At 44.4% G+C, this 21,052-nt stretch overlaps 1 protein-coding gene across 1 annotated transcript in view; it reads right to left on the reverse strand.

Moving 5' to 3' along the window:
- The window catches only part of SIN3A (SIN3 transcription regulator family member A), a 55,268-nt gene that overhangs the window by 33,441 nt on the left and 775 nt on the right, over positions 1-21,052 (reverse strand). The window contains exons 2-3 of the mRNA XM_034783825.1: positions 3,242-3,466; positions 311-487 (exon numbers count right to left, since the gene is read on the reverse strand). Of these exons, the coding sequence (XP_034639716.1) occupies positions 311-487; positions 3,242-3,430 (366 nt within the window). The 5' untranslated portion in view covers positions 3,431-3,466. The remainder of the gene's footprint in view (positions 1-310; positions 488-3,241; positions 3,467-21,052) is intronic.

A 21,052-nucleotide genomic window follows, 5' to 3' on the forward strand; every position in this document is an offset into this window, starting at 1 on the left:
TGATGAACATTGGTACAGCACAGACTACATGGGACTCTGTATTACCTACACATAATGTTTATGCCAGACTCCTTGGGTTTGTTCTGAACACCATGCCAAAGGCCAAGTTCCAACTCCCACCAAGCCGTCCATATATCTAGCCTAACCGTCCTTCATTACAAAAACATTATTACAAAATCAGCAACTATTACCTGAGATATCTCATCCAGTTAGATCAGATACCTGTGCAGATGAAACTACCACCAATTAAGCAGATGCTGCCCTTCAAAACACCCATTTTACAGAATGATCAGTTGGAGCCTGGTGTTACCTTAAGCCTCTGGAACTGCTGCTGCCCCTGCACTGGTGCTGCTGGAGGGGTCGGGTGAGCATGACTCTGCACCACCTGGCTTCCATGAGGCTGCACTGGTGTAGTGTGATGATGTCCACTATGGACGGTCGCTATAGCAGGGCCATGACTGCCTGAGCTCTGTGGCACAGCCGACACCTGGGGAAAGAATATAAGAAAGCAGCTGGGGGTTAGAGCTTTATCTGCTCTTGGAAATTCCCTACTGGAAAAACTGTGTACACTAACAATTCATGCTTCAGTGCGGACATGGACTTACATAGCGCCTTTCATCAAGGCGCAACCCTCACAGTACTGAAATGCAACACTTCTGTGGTGAAACAACTGCTGCTTATTGTGAAGCTGGTTTAAAAGCAGCCTCGAGTCCTATCCATTCCTGAATGCACAGATGCTGCATGAATTTCATCTGGTGACTATCTGTAAAATGGGCATAACCACCTTTATACAATTCCTTGAGCAGCTGTGCACTGTAGCTGTTTTGTACAATTTTGAATTGGCAGAATGTCACCAAGTCTGTACTTTCACCATAGCACCAAGACTAACAGCCTTATTCATTAAATGCATTTTGGGCTCTTTAACCATGACCTGCAAAAAGGAAAAAAAAAAAAGGCTGGTTTCTTTCATTTTCTCTGATTTACAGAGGTCTTGAAGATTTTTTTCAGAAGTACAAAAGGTGGGAACCCTCTCTGGGTTTATGATAGAAATTCAGGTCTGGTCCAGCCTGGAAAGCTCTCTAGTGACTGGAGAACTAGTGACGTGACACCACCACAAGAGCCTGGAGCGAAAGTAGAGAAGGGGAAGGGATTTTAAGGCAGATTTGGACAAATTTATCAGTGCAATTGTATGAGCGGGGTTACTTTTGATGGTGGGGGCAGGGCTCAACAGCTCCAAGGCTCACATTTGGTTTATGTTTTACATTCCTAAAAAGCTCACGCTTCAGGGTTTCAGCCAGCCACTGGCAGGGGACAGGAAGGCTTCTCCTCCCTGCATGTATTCTGGCAGGGTTGTTTTTTTAAAATCTTCTTCCTTTGACACATCAGAGATGGCCATAGCTGGAGATAGGACATTTGAGGGGTGGCCAGGGCTCTAAGGTGGCACTAAGCATTCTCTCTCAGCTACTTGGCTGGCTGATTCTTGTTCACATGCTCAAGGTCCATCTGATCACCAAATGTGGGGTCAGGAAAGAATGGCAGTGACCTTGGGGGGTTTTCACCTTCCTCTGCAGCGTGTAAGTGCGGGTCACTTGCCAGTATTTTCTGGGTCTCTCTCACTTAAGCATTTCCCTGCCATCTTGGGGGCCACAGGCATTAGTGCACCTGGGACCTTCATAGTCTCTGCCCATGGCTCATAACGTTCTAGTCTCCTATGGGCTGCAATACTTTGGTCTCATTTCAGTTGTTGTGTTTAGTGTGCATGAGCTGGGTAGGGCTGGCGGCCTGTGAGATACAGAAGGTCAGACTAGATGATAAGGTGGTCCCTTCTGCCCTTAAACTCTGATTCTATGAGACAGAAACAAAACCAGAGTTTAACTCTACTACCACCTATTTAATGGCACAATGACGAACATTTTAGATAAAGAAAGCCTTTGTTAAAGATTCAGCACCACAGCTCTTCAATTTAGGTGTTAGAACTCTCAATTAATATCCTTTGGACCCCCCAGAGATCCTCCAGCAAGAACCTGGGAAGACCCAAACTTGATGCTTACCTTTAGAAAAATCCAGAAAGACAAGCAGAACAAACTCTTTTGAACATGCACTTTTCAGCCTCCTTTATACATCATAAAGGAGCAAAAAGAGTTCAATTTAAAAATTCTTTAATGAATACTTAGCTTGAATTTTTTAAAAATTTGATTTAAAAGAATCCAGTTTTTTTAATAGAGCACCTGCTTCAAAACAAAACAAAAAACAAGCAAGGTTTTTTTGCTCACCTATTCACATTTAGAAGACTCTTAAGAAGGCCTGAGAGCAACATCAAACTTACCTGGGCCAACTCTCCACCCCTCTATCCCCATCTGCGAGTACATGCCTGCCTGCTATCTGCCTGCTGTTGCGGTTAGTAGTGAACATCCTTTTGGAGAGCCTGGGGTAGCGTGCGCACATGAGTTGGTCCCCAGGCCAGTGCATGAGATGGGAAGTGCAACTGACCAGCAACAAAACCAAGGCAAGGATGATATATAGAGTGCTGGCAAAAACTAAAACACTGGGAAAAATAGAGGACAAATATTTCTCTCTAGTGTTTCATTTATAGAAATCTTACATTAGATTAATAAGTACAAATTTTTCAGATGACACAATGTTCAAACTGGCAATGTTCCTTTAATAAGCACAAAGTCAGAAGCTCAAAGGGAAGAATGCCACCTAATCAATCACCCGCATCACTTCCCGCTGCACCTGGATTTTCCCTGGAAGTCTCCCATCCAAATATTGATCCAATCCAGTCTTGCTGAGTTTATGAGCTGAAAAGACCACAGCAAAGGTTGACTGGCTGCAGGACAAACTATCCTACTTAAAAGGGGGGAGAAAAAACAAAACAAAACAAACACTTACTGGCCTACTTCTGAATAGGAGATAATTCAGAGATCAGGGTACAAGGGTCCCCAATTTAGGCCTTAACTCAACGAGGTACTTAAGCTCAAAATTAGGTATGTGCTTGTGATCAGTTGCCACTAAAATCATGGGACTTAAAGCAAGTGCTTAAAATCAGGCACGTGCTTAAATATACTGTTAAATTGGGGTCTTAACTTAAGAGGCCATTGTTGGCAAAATAATAATTGCTGTCACATGTAGAACCCCACCATAGATTATTAAACATGCATCTTGCATTGTATGGTTATTGCTGTTCACACAACGAGACTGAATTATTCTCTGGTTCACACTAAGTAACAAGCGAGCATACCTGGTAGCTGGGAGTTACAGAGTACTGAATTCCAGTGGCAGACTGCATGGTCTCCGAAACCGCCTCATATACAGGAGGTGCTGGAGCAAGCATACGGTGCTGGTGTTGGAAAGCTTCTGTGCTGCTGGTGATACGTCTCTGCTGTGACGCGTACACCGGTGACTCCTGCTCATCCAATCGCCGCTTCATTCTGAACTCATGCTCAGGGAAGCACTACAAAACCTGCTAAAACAGTTCAATTAACAAACAGAAGTGATTAATCATTCTCCCTTAATGAATATGATGTTGAGCTCATCAACAGGAGGCATAACATAGGTAAGGCAGGTTTCTGGGCATCCATTTAACTTAATTATTTCTTGGATAATTTTTTTGAGGGGGGATGTGCATTTGGAATCAGGATTAATTTTTTCAGGTGAAATAGTAAAATTGCATTTTTTTAGATACTAGCCTGTTTTAGAACTCAAATATTCAGGTTGAAAGTAGAAGTTGATAATTTCTTCAACAAACTGAACTGAAGTACATTTCTAATTTGAACATCGTTAACATATGTAGATTCTGAACAAAGCCACGTTTCCATTCAACACAGACTGGAGATAGTTGAGGAGTTTCTGGCAACAGAAGTTCAAGTAGCTCTTTCACTGTGGCGGTGAATCTTAAAAAGCCTTCAGATATCCACTGAAGTGCTTACTATGAGTTTTACACTTTCAGTGTATGTCAGCTGTGAACCTGCAGCGGCAACAGACCAGGTTTGATGCTAGCCAGCCCTGTGGGAAGGGGTTTCAAGAAGCTTTGGGAGAGGGTAGGGAATTTAACTCTAATCTAAATAATGTAGGGGCCAAAATCAGGTTCTCTCAGATTTTACACACTGAAATAAAATTAGTAGTAAATCCAGAACAAGAAAAAAAAAAAAAAAAAAAAAACCCTGAAGACTTGCTAGTAAATTTAGTTTTGATTCCACATCCCTCTCCAATAAGTTTTACCTAGCCCCCAGTGTCATTGCAGATCACCAGTGTCACTAAGTATCAAAAACTGGCCCCAATGTTTCCTCAGGACATCAGAAGACAATGATGAACAACCCACCTGCAGCTCCCTCAAGATCTTCCTGCAACACATACCCAAAAGACATGCTCCTGCTCTAATCCAAATAGTGTTTCCCTAATTCACTCTAAATTTGTGTCACTATTCTGCCCTCCCACCCCTTCAAATTCTGTAAATTCTTCACTTTAATTGCATGACCTCTCCTTTCCAGCCAGGATATTCAACAACTGCTGCCTTTTAGGTTGTGATAGTTAATGTCACTCCTGAGAAGTTATTTATTCTTCATACAACCACTGAGAGTGTTCAAGCACATTCAGTCTCTTTCTCCAATCCAGCACCACATCCTAAAGAGCGAAACTCTCTCTTCTCGGTCTGGAATACACCTGGGTCTTTCCAAAGCAACTATATAGCCTTGCCAGTTTCAGTGTAATTAATGAACAATTCACTGCTAGCAAGGAACCTAACAGAAGCGGTCCCCCAGCAGATGTAACTGGGCTCACCCGCCCCACTCCCCTCCCCAAAAAAACACCCATAAACCAACAACCTTCACGCCTCACTTCAATGAGCTTCCAAAAAATTTCTAAGTTGTGAAGTTATACTGACTCTTCAGTTTGAGTGCTTAATTAGCCAACCAGATGACAAACAGTGATCATCAATATATGTATGTAGAACAAGCATATGCACAGCAAATGGTGTATCAAGAGTCCATGTGTAGGTTTAGTATTTAAGAATGCCTTTGAAGGTACAGACTAATTGTGTAACTTCTTACTGCTTTCCCTGGAGCCTCTTTTCTCCTTCACTAGTTCTTTCTCTCCTCTTCTTGCAGGATCTCACTTTTTTATTTGTTGAAGTTGTACTGTGAAGCTTGCACCCCTCTCTCAGAAGAGACTCCCCCATCAGGAACCTACCATATCTATTGTAAAGGGCCTTCTGATACTGATCAATAAGCTCTGGAACGGGGAGGAGGAGGAAATTACTAAAACCTAATTCACAGGGTACTGAGACTAGCAGACCACAGTGACATCTGGAGAACAAAAAGGCAAAAATCCAGGAGAAACGGAGTTGATTTTCCTGGTTTTATCTGCTGTTTTTGGACTGATCTCTGCAAATGACTCCAGCATCTGCCCCATGATTTCATTTACTGTTACCCTCCTAGGGTTTAGAAACATTTTAGCTTTGTAAAAAAATATTTTACAGATAGCATAGCTGGAATCTAAACAAGTAAAACAGCAGAATTTGGCTATGCACCTTTGATAGAAGCCCCATCTAGGATTTCACATCAACATGGTAATGATAAGGGCATGTCTACCCTACAATATTAAGTCGACATGTTAAGTCAACATATAGCCGCTGCAGTTATTAAAGTGATGGTTCACGTCCACACCTTGCTCCTTCTGTCGATGGTGTGCGCCCTCACCAGGAGCTTCTGCTGACTTAACCATGTGGGAAGTGACAGCTGGAATCCCACTCCTGGGGAGTAGGAGGAGACTCCAGCTGTGAGCCCCTTGCTGGGCTGACAGCCAACAGGCAATGTAAGTAACACAGTGCCTTCATGGACAATGGGGCGCCCTAAGTGCTACGCCTCTAGTGGAGATGGAGTTATTAAGTTAATGTACTGGGCTACTTGTATTAGTAGGAGCTACATTTTACTGTAGATGCTTACAGAGTTAGGTCCACGTAAGCTGCCTGATGTCAACCTAACGCTGTAGTGTAGACCAGGCCTAAGTCAAGTCAAAGCAAAGCCTTGATAGCACTCACTCACAATGCGTGCTTAGGAATATGGAGCAGCTTAGAGGTAAGTCCCTATGTGTCCACTTAACTTTTGTTCTGTCCCCTCCCCATTCTTACATTGTTAGTCTCTCTAGGCTTAGTTCATTCCTTACCCTTTTAACAGAGCAGTAGCATTCCACAGTAATGCAACCATCACAAAAGCACTTCCAGCAGTTACAAAGTTAATGCTCTCTCTCCTCCCACTTCTCCCCAACAAACCGGGCATGAAACTTTTCAATCCAAATTCACAGTTTGCAGCCAAGTAGCAAGTGAGCCAGCTATAACAGGCCTAATGTAGAACGTGCACAGGGGTATAATTCCAGAATACAGAAACACTGAAGCGAAAGATACAGTTGCAGAAACTCTCTAATATACGTCTAACAAAGCTCTGCTGTTTGTGTGTCTTTGCCCAAAGAAACACATTCCATTTTTCACTTTTGCTGGGCTAGTCAAGGGTTAAAGTAGATGCTGAGCTGCATAAAAAGCTGTGTAAGGCCAAATAACTGCTAGAAGAGCCTTGCACACTTACTGTTATGAGGATTACAATTCCACCTGGGACTACAAGGTCAGCCTTTTCTTTCAAGGAGCAACAGAAGATCTCAGATTATAGATTTACTACAGTCTCGCAAAAGGTGCATGGATGAGTTATCAGCTACAAGTCATCTGCTGGCAAGATTGGCTTAGTCGTCTAACCATCAAATCTGGAATTCCTAGACTGCCTGGTAGACCAGTTTAAAATTCTTACAGGGTCAATTCAACCCTTTAGCTTCCCAAGGCAGACAATGAAGTTCCACACAGTAAACTGTATGTGGATGTTTTGGATGTAAACTTAAAACCAGGCCCTGTTCGCTCTGAATTTTCACTAAAGATCCAAGGCCATTTTTGCACAAATTACACACGGAGGCTGCATGCTATAAGCTAGACAGCTGCCTTGCACACCAGAGTACACAATAATTGTGCGGCACTGTATGTAGGTAGTCCATCCAACCTGGAAAGGGCTTTTCCTCCTCACTCTCTTAGCCCTGGTCTACATTACGAGTTTAGGTCGAATTTAGCAGCGTTAGATCGATTTAACCCTGCACCCATCCACACGACGAAGCCATTTTTGTCAACTTAAAGGGCTCTTAAAATCGATTTCTGTACTCCTCCCCGACAAGGGGATTAGCACGGAAATCGACCCTGCTGGGTCGAATTTGGGGTAGCGTGGACACAATTCGATGGAATTGGCCTCCAGGAACTATCCCAGAATGCTCCATTGTGACTGCTCTGGACAGCACTCTCAACTCAGATGCACTAGCCAGGTAGACAGGAAAAGCCCCGCAAACTTTTGAATTTCATTTCCTGTTTGGCCAGCATGGCAAGCTGATCAGCACAGGTGACCATGCAGAGCTCATCAGCACAGGTGACCATGGAGTCCCAGAATCGCAAAAGAGCTCCAGCATGGACCAAACAGGAGGTACTGGATCTGATCACTTTATGGGGAGACGAATCCGTGCCATCAGAACTCCATTCCAAAAGACGAAATGCTGGAATATTTGAAAAAAAGTCTCCAAGGGCATGAAGGACAGAGGCTACAACAGGGACCCGCAGCAGTGTCATGTGAAACTTAAGAAGCTCAGGCAAGCAGCGTGAAGCCTACCAAAGAACCAGAGAGGCAAATGGCCGCTCCAGGTCAGAGCCTCAGACATGTCGCTTCTATGATGAGCTGCATGCCATTCTAGGGGGTGCCCCTACAACTACCCCACCTCTGTGCTTCCGTCTTCCCTCACCCCTCCCGGGCTACCTTGGCAGTTATCCCCCCATTTGTGTGACAAATTAATAAAGAATGAATGAATTTGAAACAATAATGACTTTATTGCCTCTGCAAACGGAGCTAAAAGGGGGGAGGGGAGGGCGATTGGCTTACAGGGAAGTAGAGTGAACCAAGGGGGCAGGTTTTCATCAAGGAGAAACAAACAGAACTTTCACACCATAGCCTGGCCAGTCATGAAACTGGTTTTCAAAGCTTCCCTGATGCACAGTGCACCCTGCTATGCTCTTCTAACCGCCCTGGTATCTGGCTGTGCGTAATCAGTGGCCAGGCGATTTGCCTCAACCTCCCACCCCACCATAAATGTCTCTTCCTTACTCTCACAGATATTGTGGAGCACACAGCAAGCAGTAATAACAATGGGAATATTGTCAAGTATCAGAGGGGTAGCCATGTTAGTCTGAATCTGTAAAAAGCAACAGAGGGTCCTGTGGCACCTTTAAGACTAACAGAAGTATTGGGAGCATAAGCTTTTGTGCGTAAGAACCTCACTTCTTCAGATGCAAGTCAGGAATATGGAGCAGCTTCTGCATCTGAAGAAGTGAGGTTCTTACCCACGAAAGCTTATGCTCCCAATACTTCTGTTAGTGTTAAAGGTGCCACAGGACCCTCTGTTGCTTTTTAATGGGAATATTGGTTTCACTGAGGTCTAACCAAGTCAGTAAACTGTGCCAGCGAGCTTTTAAATGTCCAAAGGCACATTCTACCACCATTCTGCACTTGCTCAGCCTATAGTTGAACTGCTCCTTACTACTGTCCAGGCTTCGTGAGCCATGGGAGCAAGGGGTAGGCTGGGGTAGGTGCAACCGCGTGGTGCTGCCAACAGAGAGCAGCCTGAGGCAGAAGCCTCCAGCTGGCATGATATTCCAGGCAGGACTGAATCTCCATTAGACGAAACTTAAAGAAGAGAATGACCTGGAGTCATTCCCATTTTTGTCCAGGCTCCCGCGACCAACCTAACCGAGGTCGGCCAGGAGCACCCATGGGATGACGACGACGACTAGCAGTTGTATTGCACCGTCTGCCGTCTCCAAGGCAAGGCAAGGGGATGCTGCTGTGTAACATTGCAGTACCGCGTCTGCCAGCAGCACCCAGGAGACATACGGTGACAGTGAGCTGAGCGGGCTCCATGCTTGCCGTGGTATGTCATCTGCACAGGTAACCCAGGAAAAAAGGCGAGAAACTATTTTTTGCCACAGCTTTCCCGGATGGAGGGAGGGGGGCCTGAATACATGTACCCAGAACCACCCACGACAATGTTTTTGCCCCCATCAGCCATTGGGAGCTCAACCCAGAATTCCAACGGGTGGCGGAGACTGCGGGAACTGTGGGATAGCTACCACAGTGCAACACTCCGAAAGTCGACGCTAGCTTCGGTACTGTGGACGCACACCACCGACTTAATGCACTTAGTGGGGACACAAAATCCATTGTATCAAATCGATTTCTAAAAAAATCAACTTCTATTAAATCGACCTAAGTTCATACAGTAGACATACCCTTAGTGATAGGTAGCAGAGATGAAGCTTTGGCACCTCCACTCCCCTGCAAGCACTGTAGCTGCCTCTGCTCTCTAGTTGAATGCTTACTCATCATCTAACACTAATATAACGAGATATGAAAACTGTCAATAACCCAGTTAGAACTCAGACTAGGCTGGGCTTCCAGACTGGTGGTACTCCTGTGCAGAAAGTGAGTTTACAAGAGAATACCAAAAGCCTTATTTCTATGATGGGAGGTCCCATATTTTGGATTGGGATATACCATGCCGACTCAATACCTGGGACATTAGGATACCTCATGTCTGAGAGCAGCTCCTAGCACTATATCCGAAGGCCACATCCACAGATTCACCATTATAGAGTGAAGGTTAGTGTTTGAGCATGTGGACCAAACTCCAGATTGCTACTTGTCAGAACTCATCCACAAACTTCCTCTTGGCCCAAGAAATGACTATGCCCCATGAAATAAATCTGCACTCAAAGGGGAGGGAGAGAGAGAGAGTAAGGGAATCCATCTGCAAATTAAAGTTTCCTTAATACCAAAATGATTATTCACATGCATTAAAGACCTAGAGGCTTTGTCATCTTTTCTAGCCCCGTTGGAAGCCATAAAAAGAGAACTTCAATGCCCTCACTATGTTCAAAAGCAATTATTTATTTATATTTAAATTAAAAAATAATCTGTACAGGACTCTAGGCATCATAATACAATACAATAAAATCCCAGTTGCATTACAATAATCATTTCAAACAGGAACTCTGCTAGTTAACTGGACAGCTGAGTGTGATGCAAAAATCTCCTTCAAAGCAAAAAGACAGGAATTAAACCATTACCCACCAAAGAAAGTGGAGAACAAGATTAAGTTTTCACTCTGGGACAACTGCCTCTTTACTGAGATGAGAGGGACGAGGAAAGAAGATACAGGAGAAGGCATGATCCATTTATGAAGAAAAGCTTAAGATTCCTTGATTTAGGTGCATAGTTTTGGAAACTTGCTGTTGTTCACTGTTGCAAACAAGACATTGACGGTGCACTCATCCCAAAGAGTGCAGACTAGATGGAAAAAACCCTGTCCTAAGCAACCAATCCGTCAGATGGAATTTCAGCAGCTCAGACTAAATGTTGAGGGACCATGCCACATGGACCTCTTTAGTGAGCAACAAATTGTGTTCTGCCCAATATACAAAAATAACTACAGCCTGAGACAGCTTTCCACTCCTGGCACTATCCTGCTTGCTGGCAATCCAGGCAACACTGCTTACTCCTGTCTCTGGTCCTTGGAGACCAGCACACACTACTCTAAACTCCAGCCAGTTCACATGCAGAGATCTCTCCCATGTGGGATGAATGGGACTGCAGAGTGGTTCCCCAATGGCATCAGTCATTACCCCAAATCATAGGTCCTGAAATGACCTCCAACTTCGAGTTTAGTTACATCTCTCCCATAACTGCAAGGACTGCCTGAGCTCCAAGGGATGCTGAATCCTCACAAGTAATCCCCACCCCATTCCTTTGGTCACCACTGAGAGAGCAGCTTGTGAACCAAAATGCTTCCTGACCTACAGAGCTAGATCAATTAAGGAAGACATCTTCTTGGCTCAGATGCTGGAGGATGCTCTGATCTGCTCTGCTAAGTTGTCTTGCAGTTTGTACTCTTTTCTGTGATGGAAGACCCATTCCTACCACCATATTAACTCAGCTGCTGACATGGGATCATGTTTTGCTTTTTTGTATCTGATCATAAATCCCAGCCACATCAAGAGACTTGCTGATTCCTGGACAGCTTCCCTTGTTCCTACCAGACCGAAGACCTTCACCCGCCAGCCATCCAGATATGGAAGAATATGACGTTTCCTCAGTGACTCCACCACCGCTACACTCTTTGTGAAGATTGAGCCAATGGCCAGGGGAAAAACCTGTAACATTGCAGAAAGGTACAAAAGTCCACAGAATAACATACAGAAATCAGAGAGCACTCAATGATCCTCTATTCTGCTGAAGTCTGCTTCAGAGGAAGAGGGACAGGCTCAAGGGGCTCTGGTCAGGTACAATCTCTGGAATGCTGGCCTATACCAAGGCCTGGGTGGAGATCTTCATTATGCCAACCAGTCTCTAGTGTGAGAAGACAAATATGGTCTCTTGGGCTCTGGAATTACTTTATTTTCATCACTGAGATCCTGAAGGCTTGATCTAGTGCTTCCCCAAATAACTTTTCCCCATTAAAAGGGAGATGCAATGAGCTCCTGCTTTGTTCAAAATCCCTCCCTCCAAGAGCATTACTAGAAGGCTCTGCCATCCCTAAAGTGATTGGTAAGGAAGGAAAGAAGATTGTGTGACCAAGACCAGGGAGGCATCACTGAGGAATTTGTAAATTTCCAAATTTCAGTCACACGGGTACTTCAAAGCCACTAACCCTTCCAAGGGGCAGGTACACTTCTTAGTTGAAGACATGACTGCAGAGTCAATAACGGGGCAAAAATCCCAGCACTTGTGCCATCTTTTAGATAGCCTGTAAAATGTATGCATTTGCCTTGGGGAAAGCACACATGTTGTTTTGAGGATACATGTGTAATGATTGTGACCCATTTAAGTACCTAGATAGAGTATCAAGGACTCGAAGATCAAGGACAATGCACTGATTCAGGATGCTAAAACAAAAATACTATATTATTTGTATTTATATTTCCAATGTACTAAAAATACTTTTATCTAACACTAAGCCTCTAGTGTAGACTAAAAGGACCAAGAAATAGATTAACCCAGATTGTGTCTGGATTCTACATCCAGAACATAGCATTTACTCAAGCACCTGCTTACAGGCAAGAGTTCTAGAAATTCTAAATCCCTAAAGTGAGTCAGCTGTGCAACATACCAGTAACTCTAATTTTAAATGTGTGGAGTACTCAATAGGACTCTGGGCCAGAAGATGTAGGAACTCTTATTACTTCATTAAAAAAAATTAAGTTACAGTGACTAGGACAGCAGAACAGGTAACTTACTGGACTTTAAAGATTACTTGATCCAGTACACACGGCAACCATCGATCAAACAGACTCTTTCTTTCCACAACTCAAAGCCAAAGAGCCAAGAATCTTAATATCTTGAATTTGAGTATGTTGTAGTCTATCTTGCTATGTTTAGGCTCTTTTACAAGATGATATGAAATCATCCTCCCTTCCACATACTTTTTAAAATTCCCCATCCAGGAAAAGACCACAAGAAGAGCATACCTCTGTTGTTCCTGCCTGCAGTGCTTCCCCAGCTGATCAGTTTTGCTTACTACTATTGATGGGACATGCAGAGCAGGAGAAGTATGCACAAAGACAGCATCTTCTGCTGCTGAAGTGAGGTTAGGAACAAAGAAAGTGCCTTTCCTTTCCTTTCTCTTTAACAGCACTGTGCCACACCTGGCTTCTCTTGTTTGTCACACTTTCAACCCTTCCTCTTCACATAGCTCAATAGGACTAGCAAAATGAAACTGACCAGAAGCACATTAGTTCCATTCAGGTACCAAGGGCATCTCCTGAAGGAACATTATGGGCAAGAGCAGCAACGCTGACACACTGAAAGGGAGTGATCAAATCAGGGGGATTGGAACTGAGCTTGCAGAACAGGGGCCTCAGAACTCAACCACTGAAATTTAGGAGTAAAAATAGGAAAAGTGGTTTCTAACTTCTTCTCCCCAGGAGGAGAGCCCGATCATCATCCTGCTTCTTCATCCACTGCTGAAGACTTCAATGCCAACATTTTACCAGCTGAGATCTCAAAAACCTGCAGAGCTAGAAACTAATATTGGTCATTCCAAGCTTTCAGATTATCTAAGCACTGGTTTCCAGCTCTACAGATCTGAGATACGTTGTTAAACACAAAATGGAAAAAGAACAATATGGTAATGAGAATAATGTAATTTTTAAAGGTCTTCTATCTGAACACCTGTCAGGACTAGGAGTCTTTTGGCAGATGAGTTCCTTTTTCAAGAACTAATCATGGAACAGCGATCACAGAGAAAGAAGATCTCAATCCCCAAAGATGTAAGAGATTTCTGAGAAAGGCTATGCAAACTGTGTAGTCACATACTGTACATGTATCCCTAGACTGTCTCCTTTTTTGCAAATGGGAGAGCTCAATATATTCCCATCTTTTCACAAGCTGTCTGAAGTTTTAACATATGTTCCTAAAAGGTTTTATACAGATTTAACACTATAATATGTGCAACGCTGATACTTCTATTATTACTTTGTTTTTTAAATGTTAGACACTATACCAAACTGCATCAACTGAGGGCAGGTCTACACTACAAATTTGCATCAGCGCAGCTCCACCGCTATAAAGGGTCTTCACCAGAAGTGCTAAGCCGACCTGAGAGAGCTCTCCCATTGGCTTAATAACTCTACCTCCACGAGAGGTGGTAGCTATGTAAGAAGGAGAAGCTCTCCCACCAACATAGCGCTGTCTATTTGGGGGGTTAACTACATCACTATGGGGTGTGAAAAATCCACATCCCTGAGTGATGCAGTTATACTGAAGTAAGTGTGTAGTATAGACTTGGCCTGAATGAGGTTGGTAAACCTGATTTAATGAAGGGAGAGGAGGGAGAGAAAAGGGTCTCCAAATGAGGAGAGGACCCAATATGGAGAGAAAACAAGTGGACCTTAGAAATCTACACACACATACACATCCAAAGGACAAAATAAAGGTGGTTTGGTGATTTAAAACATTAGCAGAAATAAAAGGATTGCGGAACAAGAAATCAAATGGGATTGGGGGTAGGAGGGTGGAGAAGAAAAGAGACAGAAAAGTTAGGGAGAGAGGAACTGAGGGGGTCAGACAGGGATAGATTTTACCTGAGAAAGTAAAATAGCCTGAAACACTTAAAGTTTCTTCTCATTCGGACTATGGAAAGAGTGGTGCGTAGAGGGAGGGAAACAAGAAATCTTAGCTAGTGCTTGGGACTCAGAAGATCCGCACTCAATTTCTTGCTCCGCCAGAGACTTCCTATGTGACCTTGGGCTAGTTATTTGCTCTGTGCCTCAGTTTTCCATTTGAAAAATGGGAAAAGCAGCACTGACCTACCTCACAGGGGTGTTGCTCGAACAGGAGTGGGCAAACTACAGCTCATGGGCTGGATCCGGCCTCTCAGGGTTTTGGATCCGGCTCGCGGGATTGCCATCCCCGTAGTGCCATGGGCCCCACGCTTGGGTGAGGGAGAGAGGGCAGAGGGCTCCGTGCACTGCAGGGGCCGCAGGGATGTGGTGCCGGCCGCTTCCGGGAGCAGCACGGTGCGGCACAGGGTCAGGGCAGGCAGGGAGCCTGCCCTGGCCCTGGTGCACGCAGCTGCTACCCCGGAGCCGCTCCAGGTAAGCAGCGCCGGGCCGGAGCCCGAACCCCTCCTGCACCCCACACTCCAACTCCCTGCCCTGAGCCCCCTGCTGTGCCTCACATCCCTCCTGCACCCAAACCCCTGCCGCACCCCAAACCCCTGCGCCACCTCATACACCCTGCACCCCTCCTCTGCCCCAACCCCTTGCCCTGAGCCCCTTCCTGCATACTGCACCCCCTCACACACCCCACACTCCCTCCCGCACTCCAACCCCCTGCCCTGGCCCTTCATGCAATTTCCCCACCCAGATGTGGCTCTTGGGCCAAAAAGTTTGCCCACCCCCGTGCTAGAACAAATATTTATTGAAGATTGTGAGGCACTCAGATACTGTGGAACTAGGGACCACCATATACGTACCTAATATGATACTGAAGAGACATTAAATGAACTCCCTGAAATGCTGAGAATTGACAGCAAGGTGAAGTGCTAGCAGCCCACTGATTATGCAGATATGGATCTTAGCTAGGCCTGAGACTAGATGCAGCTAGGGCAATCTTAAACCCCACTCACCTCAACCCAGACATGAAAAGGGAGGATGAGAAAAGTGGTGGTGAGGCATTAATTTACTCATTGTCACAGCAGCAGCTGTTAATTACACAGCAATAATTTGTGAAAACACAAAGTGAATCAAAACTTCACATAAGAAGTAAATTTTCCCACCTCTACAGTGTCCAATTTCTACAAGAACATTTCTTCCATCATTAGTGCTCAGAATACTTAAGAATGCAGCAACAGGGAGGAAAAAGATACAAATGTGCAACCACGAGCACAACCCCATCCAGACAGAGGAATACACATTACAGGCCTCCATTTTCTGCTTTGGCTTTAACAACCATAAAAGCTTTCCAATGCTGGAGAAGACCAAAACTACAATCTGGACAGAAAACGATTTATAAATCCTGGAAGTTAAACTGGTTTGTGTGCCAATTTCAACATGATATTTCTCGTTCCAAGACCTACATGTTCAACAAGGCCTGTACTGATTGCTCCCTGACTGGCCTGAACATAAATGACACATCACAACAGCAGGCAAAGTAAATCTGAAGAGATCTAACCATTGCATATTGTAATCCAGTGTGAAAAACATCTCCTCTTTACATGCCTTCACGAACTCCAGTCAGTCTAGTATTTCTTAATTTGAGTTGTCCATAGTTCAGTGTCTGTGGTATTTTGTTATGGCAGAGACACTGGCAAATGTACAGCTTTACCACCATTTAATAACCATTTCAATTTCCTTAATATTACTCATATTTCTTCAATACTTGTATCCAGTGGTAGCAGTAGACAACAGTCTCCACACTATTTCACTGAAAGCCAATATTTTAACTAAATCCAATGTTGTTTGGGAAGTCAGACCTGTACCTCTGTGCCAAGTAGTAGGAGATTGAAGACAGCTAGGACAGTCCTTCCAGCTAGCAAAATTAAGTGTGTCTAATTGCTAGTGAATCTAGATGCCATCTAGGTGTGTATAATCACTTCCATCACTGAGTGCATGACAATTAACAAATTTAGCTTCACAACAGCCCCATTAAGTAGGAAAGTACACCTCTACCTCGATATAACGCTGTCCTCGGGAGCCAAAAAATCTTTTTGTGTTATAGGTGAAACCGTGTTCTATTGAACTTGCTTTGATCCACTGGAGTGCGCAGCCCCGCCCCCCAGGAGCGCTGCTTTACCACGTTATATCCGAATTTGTGTTATATTGGGTCACGTTATATCGAGGTAGTGGTGTATTTATCCCCATTTGTATTGAAAATTGAGAACGATTAAGTGACTTGCCCAAGGTCACACAGGAGGTCTGTGGCAGGGCCAGGAATTGAACTGCAATCTCCTGAGATCCAATCCAGTGCCTTAACCACGAGATCAACAACACTGCTCACAAAAGGGCCAATTAAAGTCACCCATGGTAGAAGGGGAAAAAAACAAAAACAAAAAAACAAACCCAACTTACCAGTGCCACTTTATCCTAAAGCCTGCTCTGTGAAAGCTAAGATGGATTCTGAAGTGCCATCATCCTTGCTGAGGACATCTGGAATTCACAGATGTGCATTGAGATGGGCCGCAATTAACGGGGGAGGGATAGCTCAGTGGTTTGAGCACTGGCCTGCTAAACCCAGGGTTGAGAGTTCAATCCTTGAGGGGGCCACTTAGGAATCTGGGGCAAAATCAGTACTTGGTCCTGCTAGTGAAGGCAGGGGGCTGGACTTGATAATCTTTCAAGGTCCCTTCCTGTTCTAGGAGACAGGATATCTCCATTTATTTATTTTATTTTTTTACCTATATACCACTTCAAATTTCAGATAATTCCTCAGTTCAAGCAGAGGTGATTTTTTGGGCATCTTGTTACACTAAAATCTTATTACTAGACACTGATTTAAGGTAGTACTCATTTCCTATAACATTTTCATTAATAGAGTATTATTTAATTGTTTTCTATTTTACTGCATCAGTTTTCTTTTACACTTTACCTTTTAGTGTATTGAAAGTTTCTTTAAACCCTTGCACACAGAGTCCACTGAATCCCAATCACACTCTTGAGGATACAATCATTTTCTAACCACACACCTTTTCCCCCTCCATACTGCAGCCCTTATTATTGCAGAAAAACAGCTCTGCTATAGTTAAGGCTGAAAACTCATTTTTGCGGACTTCAAATGCTCTAAAATCCACATGCTTACTCATATTGTTTTGAAATTTAGTATGCCTCAAGGGGATGCAGGGTAGTGTTAGTGATCCAAATTTGGGGTCATCCAAGCAAGAAGTTCTCAAGATATAGAACCCTGGGGGTGGAGAGGAAGAAGCATTTCTTAAGGTTGACAGATTCTACCAACTTCTTTTGAGCAGACCTAGGGAATCAAACTGTGGCTCTGATTGTGGCCCAAATGGTCTCCATCACTCAATATTGATGATATTCAGGTGGGTGGGTAGTGAGCCTGTCAGCTCCACATTCTCACCTGGTATTTGTATGCCAGGATCTGGGGGCATCTACCCCTCTAGGGGGACCTGGGCTCCTCTCCCTGCCCCTCATAGAAGCCAGCATCAGGGGAGGCCTCTTCACTCTGAAAGACTCAGATTCTCTCTGTCCCCCTGGGCCCCTCCTCCATGTGAGCAGGCATCTGGGGAAACCCTGCCCTCTGGATGGGGAGCTGAGGACATGCAGGTTGGGGGCATGAACCCAGAACACACTGCAAGACTGGGGTGAGGAGCTGAGGGGCATACTTGATGCATATCACTGGCTCAAGCAATTGGCACAGAGAAGAAGAGTCCCCAAATCAAACCTGTCCTGGGCCGCAGGCACAGCAGTACAGACCATCACCACAAGGCCACCTTAGACATCTATTCTTTAACTAGATATTAATTCAAAGGTGCTTCACTGTACAAAGTGTTTTTTTAAATAAGTTTGTTCACTTATAGCAGACACTAAACAAGCCATAGCTGAAAATTGTATTTAAATACAGGTAAGCCTATATTTATATTAAATAATTTTTGACCTCTTCCGGTTGGTACTGTGCCTAACACAGCTCTATGAAATAAATCCCACTCATCTAATATACTTAGACTAAACTCTAGTTCTGGGTTGCAGTTTTTCAGAAAAAGCTGGTAATCAAAAAGCTCACACATTCCTCATGGCACTTTTGGTCACTCAAGCAGCTTCAATTGAAACAAATATTTGTCAGTTTTACACACAGTTTCAGTGGTCCAAATAAAATATATCTTGCTCTGATACAGCAGACGTATCTTAAGCAGATACCAGTTTATATTGGTGCATGTACTGATGTCACATCTATATAGGCAATACTATTAAAAAAAAAAACACTCTGTAGTCTGTGTTTCATTGGCCCAGATTCAAGGAAGGAATCTGGCATTTGACAAGACAAATACAAAATATATTAATGCTTCCACAGTTTATGAGAATACCATTCCCAGTTACCGACAACCCCAGGTAAAACCCTAATGCAGTTTCTATTGATGTAAGTAAGCAAAGGGGTAAAAAACCCAAAGATATTGAAACTAAAACACTCAGTGAAGGCCACTGATAAGTTTAAAGACTGAAGAGTGTACATGTAGAGAAGGATGCCAGTTCTTGATTAAAATATTTAAAAAAATTAATGCTAGTAGCAGAATACTATAAGAGTAATTCTCAGACTCCTTACATGCCTCTGTTATTCTGCACAGGATTCTTATGTGTAGCTTTGCAGTATTTCTAGCTAGAAACTGCAACAGTCATTCGATAGGAGTTCTTTCAAAAGCAATCTGGAAATTCTAATAAATCTAATAAGTCCCTTCAGACTGGCTATAAAGAGTGAAAGCAGAATAGGCCAGTTACTCATAAGTGATGCTGTGTCTAAAATCAAAAAGGAGCAGCAGAATAAGACACAGAGGCACCTAATCAGGTATATTTATTGTTAGGAACTGTGGCAATGTAAAATATTGTTTTTAGATTTTAAAATAATACCTTCTACAGGAAATACTCTAAACAGTTACTGTACACTAGGGGTAATCAATAGGTGGACTGCTGGACTGCAGGACAAATCCAGACCACCAGGCACTTTTGAACAGATCCCAAAATCTTTTTATTTACTTTTTTATTATTATTATTTTCTTCTCTGGAGTCTGGACCTTGACAAAAAAATAACTGACTACCCCTACTTTATACTATTAATATGGTGATGAACAAGGTGGGCTGAAGGAAGAAATCTGAAGATTTTAGTTAAGTTCTATGAAAAATCTGCAGAAACCCCCATTGATGTCATCATTTTCAGCTGCTCATCCTCACTAACACAACTCAGTTCAGTTTATTTCCACACCTCAAACATGTTTTGTTTAGCTCCCTGTTCCTTAGCATTTGTAAACAATATGCAGTGTACAATGAGGAATCAAGTGAGAGTAAAGTACTAAAAGGCAGCCTGTATTTTTTTTAATCTGTAAAAACCTGAGGTTTCTGATTACCATAGAAATGTACATCATTAACAAGAGATTTAAATTCTCCCAACTGAAGTATTACACACTGGATATTTTACAACAACCCAGGAATATTCTGTAGTAACTATGCCCATCTTCTGCAGTTCAGCATGCTCACTCTGCCTGATTATCTCCTAGCTGGCTCTGCACATGCATGGAGCATTTGAGGACAGACTACACAGGCACAAGAGGCTGATGATTAATGCAGAAGCTCCAGCCATACTATACTATGCGAGATGACTGGTTGCCCCTCCCCCGTGATCGGGTATTTTGCAATATAAAGGACCACTGGACAGTCTTTCGCCTCTCTCTCAAAAATGCAAAACAACCCTCTACACACCCCTGCCCCGACTTCACCCCGATGCCCTTAAATAACCCGAGTGAGCCTGCAGGAGCCCCAGTGGACAACACAGCTCTAACTCGTCTGGAGGTATGGATGTGCTTTGGGCACCCTCCAGGCACACATCACGGGCACGTGGAAGACAGGCTGCCCCAAGTCATTGGCCTTTACTGACCGAGCTTACTTCCGTCAGCCAGTTATCTAGTGCTTAGCGTCCAGTTACCCATCCTGCTAAGAGCTAAGGAAGGAGACCTCCGAACACCGCTGCCTCGCTGCAGGAATCAAATCCAGTCGGCTACCCTGGAGTGTGTGTGATACAACCGAGGCGAACCGCTAGACGAGCGCAACCGCTGCATGGATCAATACTGCTCCGTGCAACTAGTTGAGACTGACTGACCATAAGGAGTGGGTTCCCAATAAGGGTGCTGTATGTAATGGACCCGCTGACCGCGAGTCTCCGGTAAGGGATCGGAGCGGGGTAGGAGCCGAAATGCAACGCCCCCATAAGCGAAAAGTACAGGGGAGGAGGCTGTGTACAATCCACCCAGGACCGGCACGAACGGAGAAGGGGAGTGGGAGGAGCTAACTGTGTGCGGTCTACGGGGAAGGCGGCGTCCCCAGAGGCGGAGCCTGTGTGCAATGCCAGCATTGACGGACAGGCGCGGGGGAGGAGGCTGGGTGCCACCCTCCCAGCACCGGGGTGAAAGCAGAAGGGGAGAGGGAGGAGCCTGCGTGGAACGCATCCAGTACCGAAAGGAAGGGGGTGTCCCAGGGACGGGGGCGGGGCCCGTGTGCAATGCACTCGGTACCGGGGGATGAACTCCGGTAAGGGAACGAGGGGGGTGAGCTGAGTGCGATGCAGCCCGCGGGCTCTCGAAGTACGGCATATACACTCCACGCACTCAGTTCTTAGGGGAAGGGAGTTTGACGCGGAAAGGGAGGCGGGCCCATGACCGCTGCACCGACTCCCTGGGCAAGGGGGCGGCTACATGTGCAATGCGAGCGATC

Source organism: Trachemys scripta, chromosome 10 (assembly GCF_013100865.1).
Source record: "Trachemys scripta elegans isolate TJP31775 chromosome 10, CAS_Tse_1.0, whole genome shotgun sequence".
Taxonomy (NCBI): Eukaryota; Metazoa; Chordata; order Testudines; family Emydidae; genus Trachemys; species Trachemys scripta.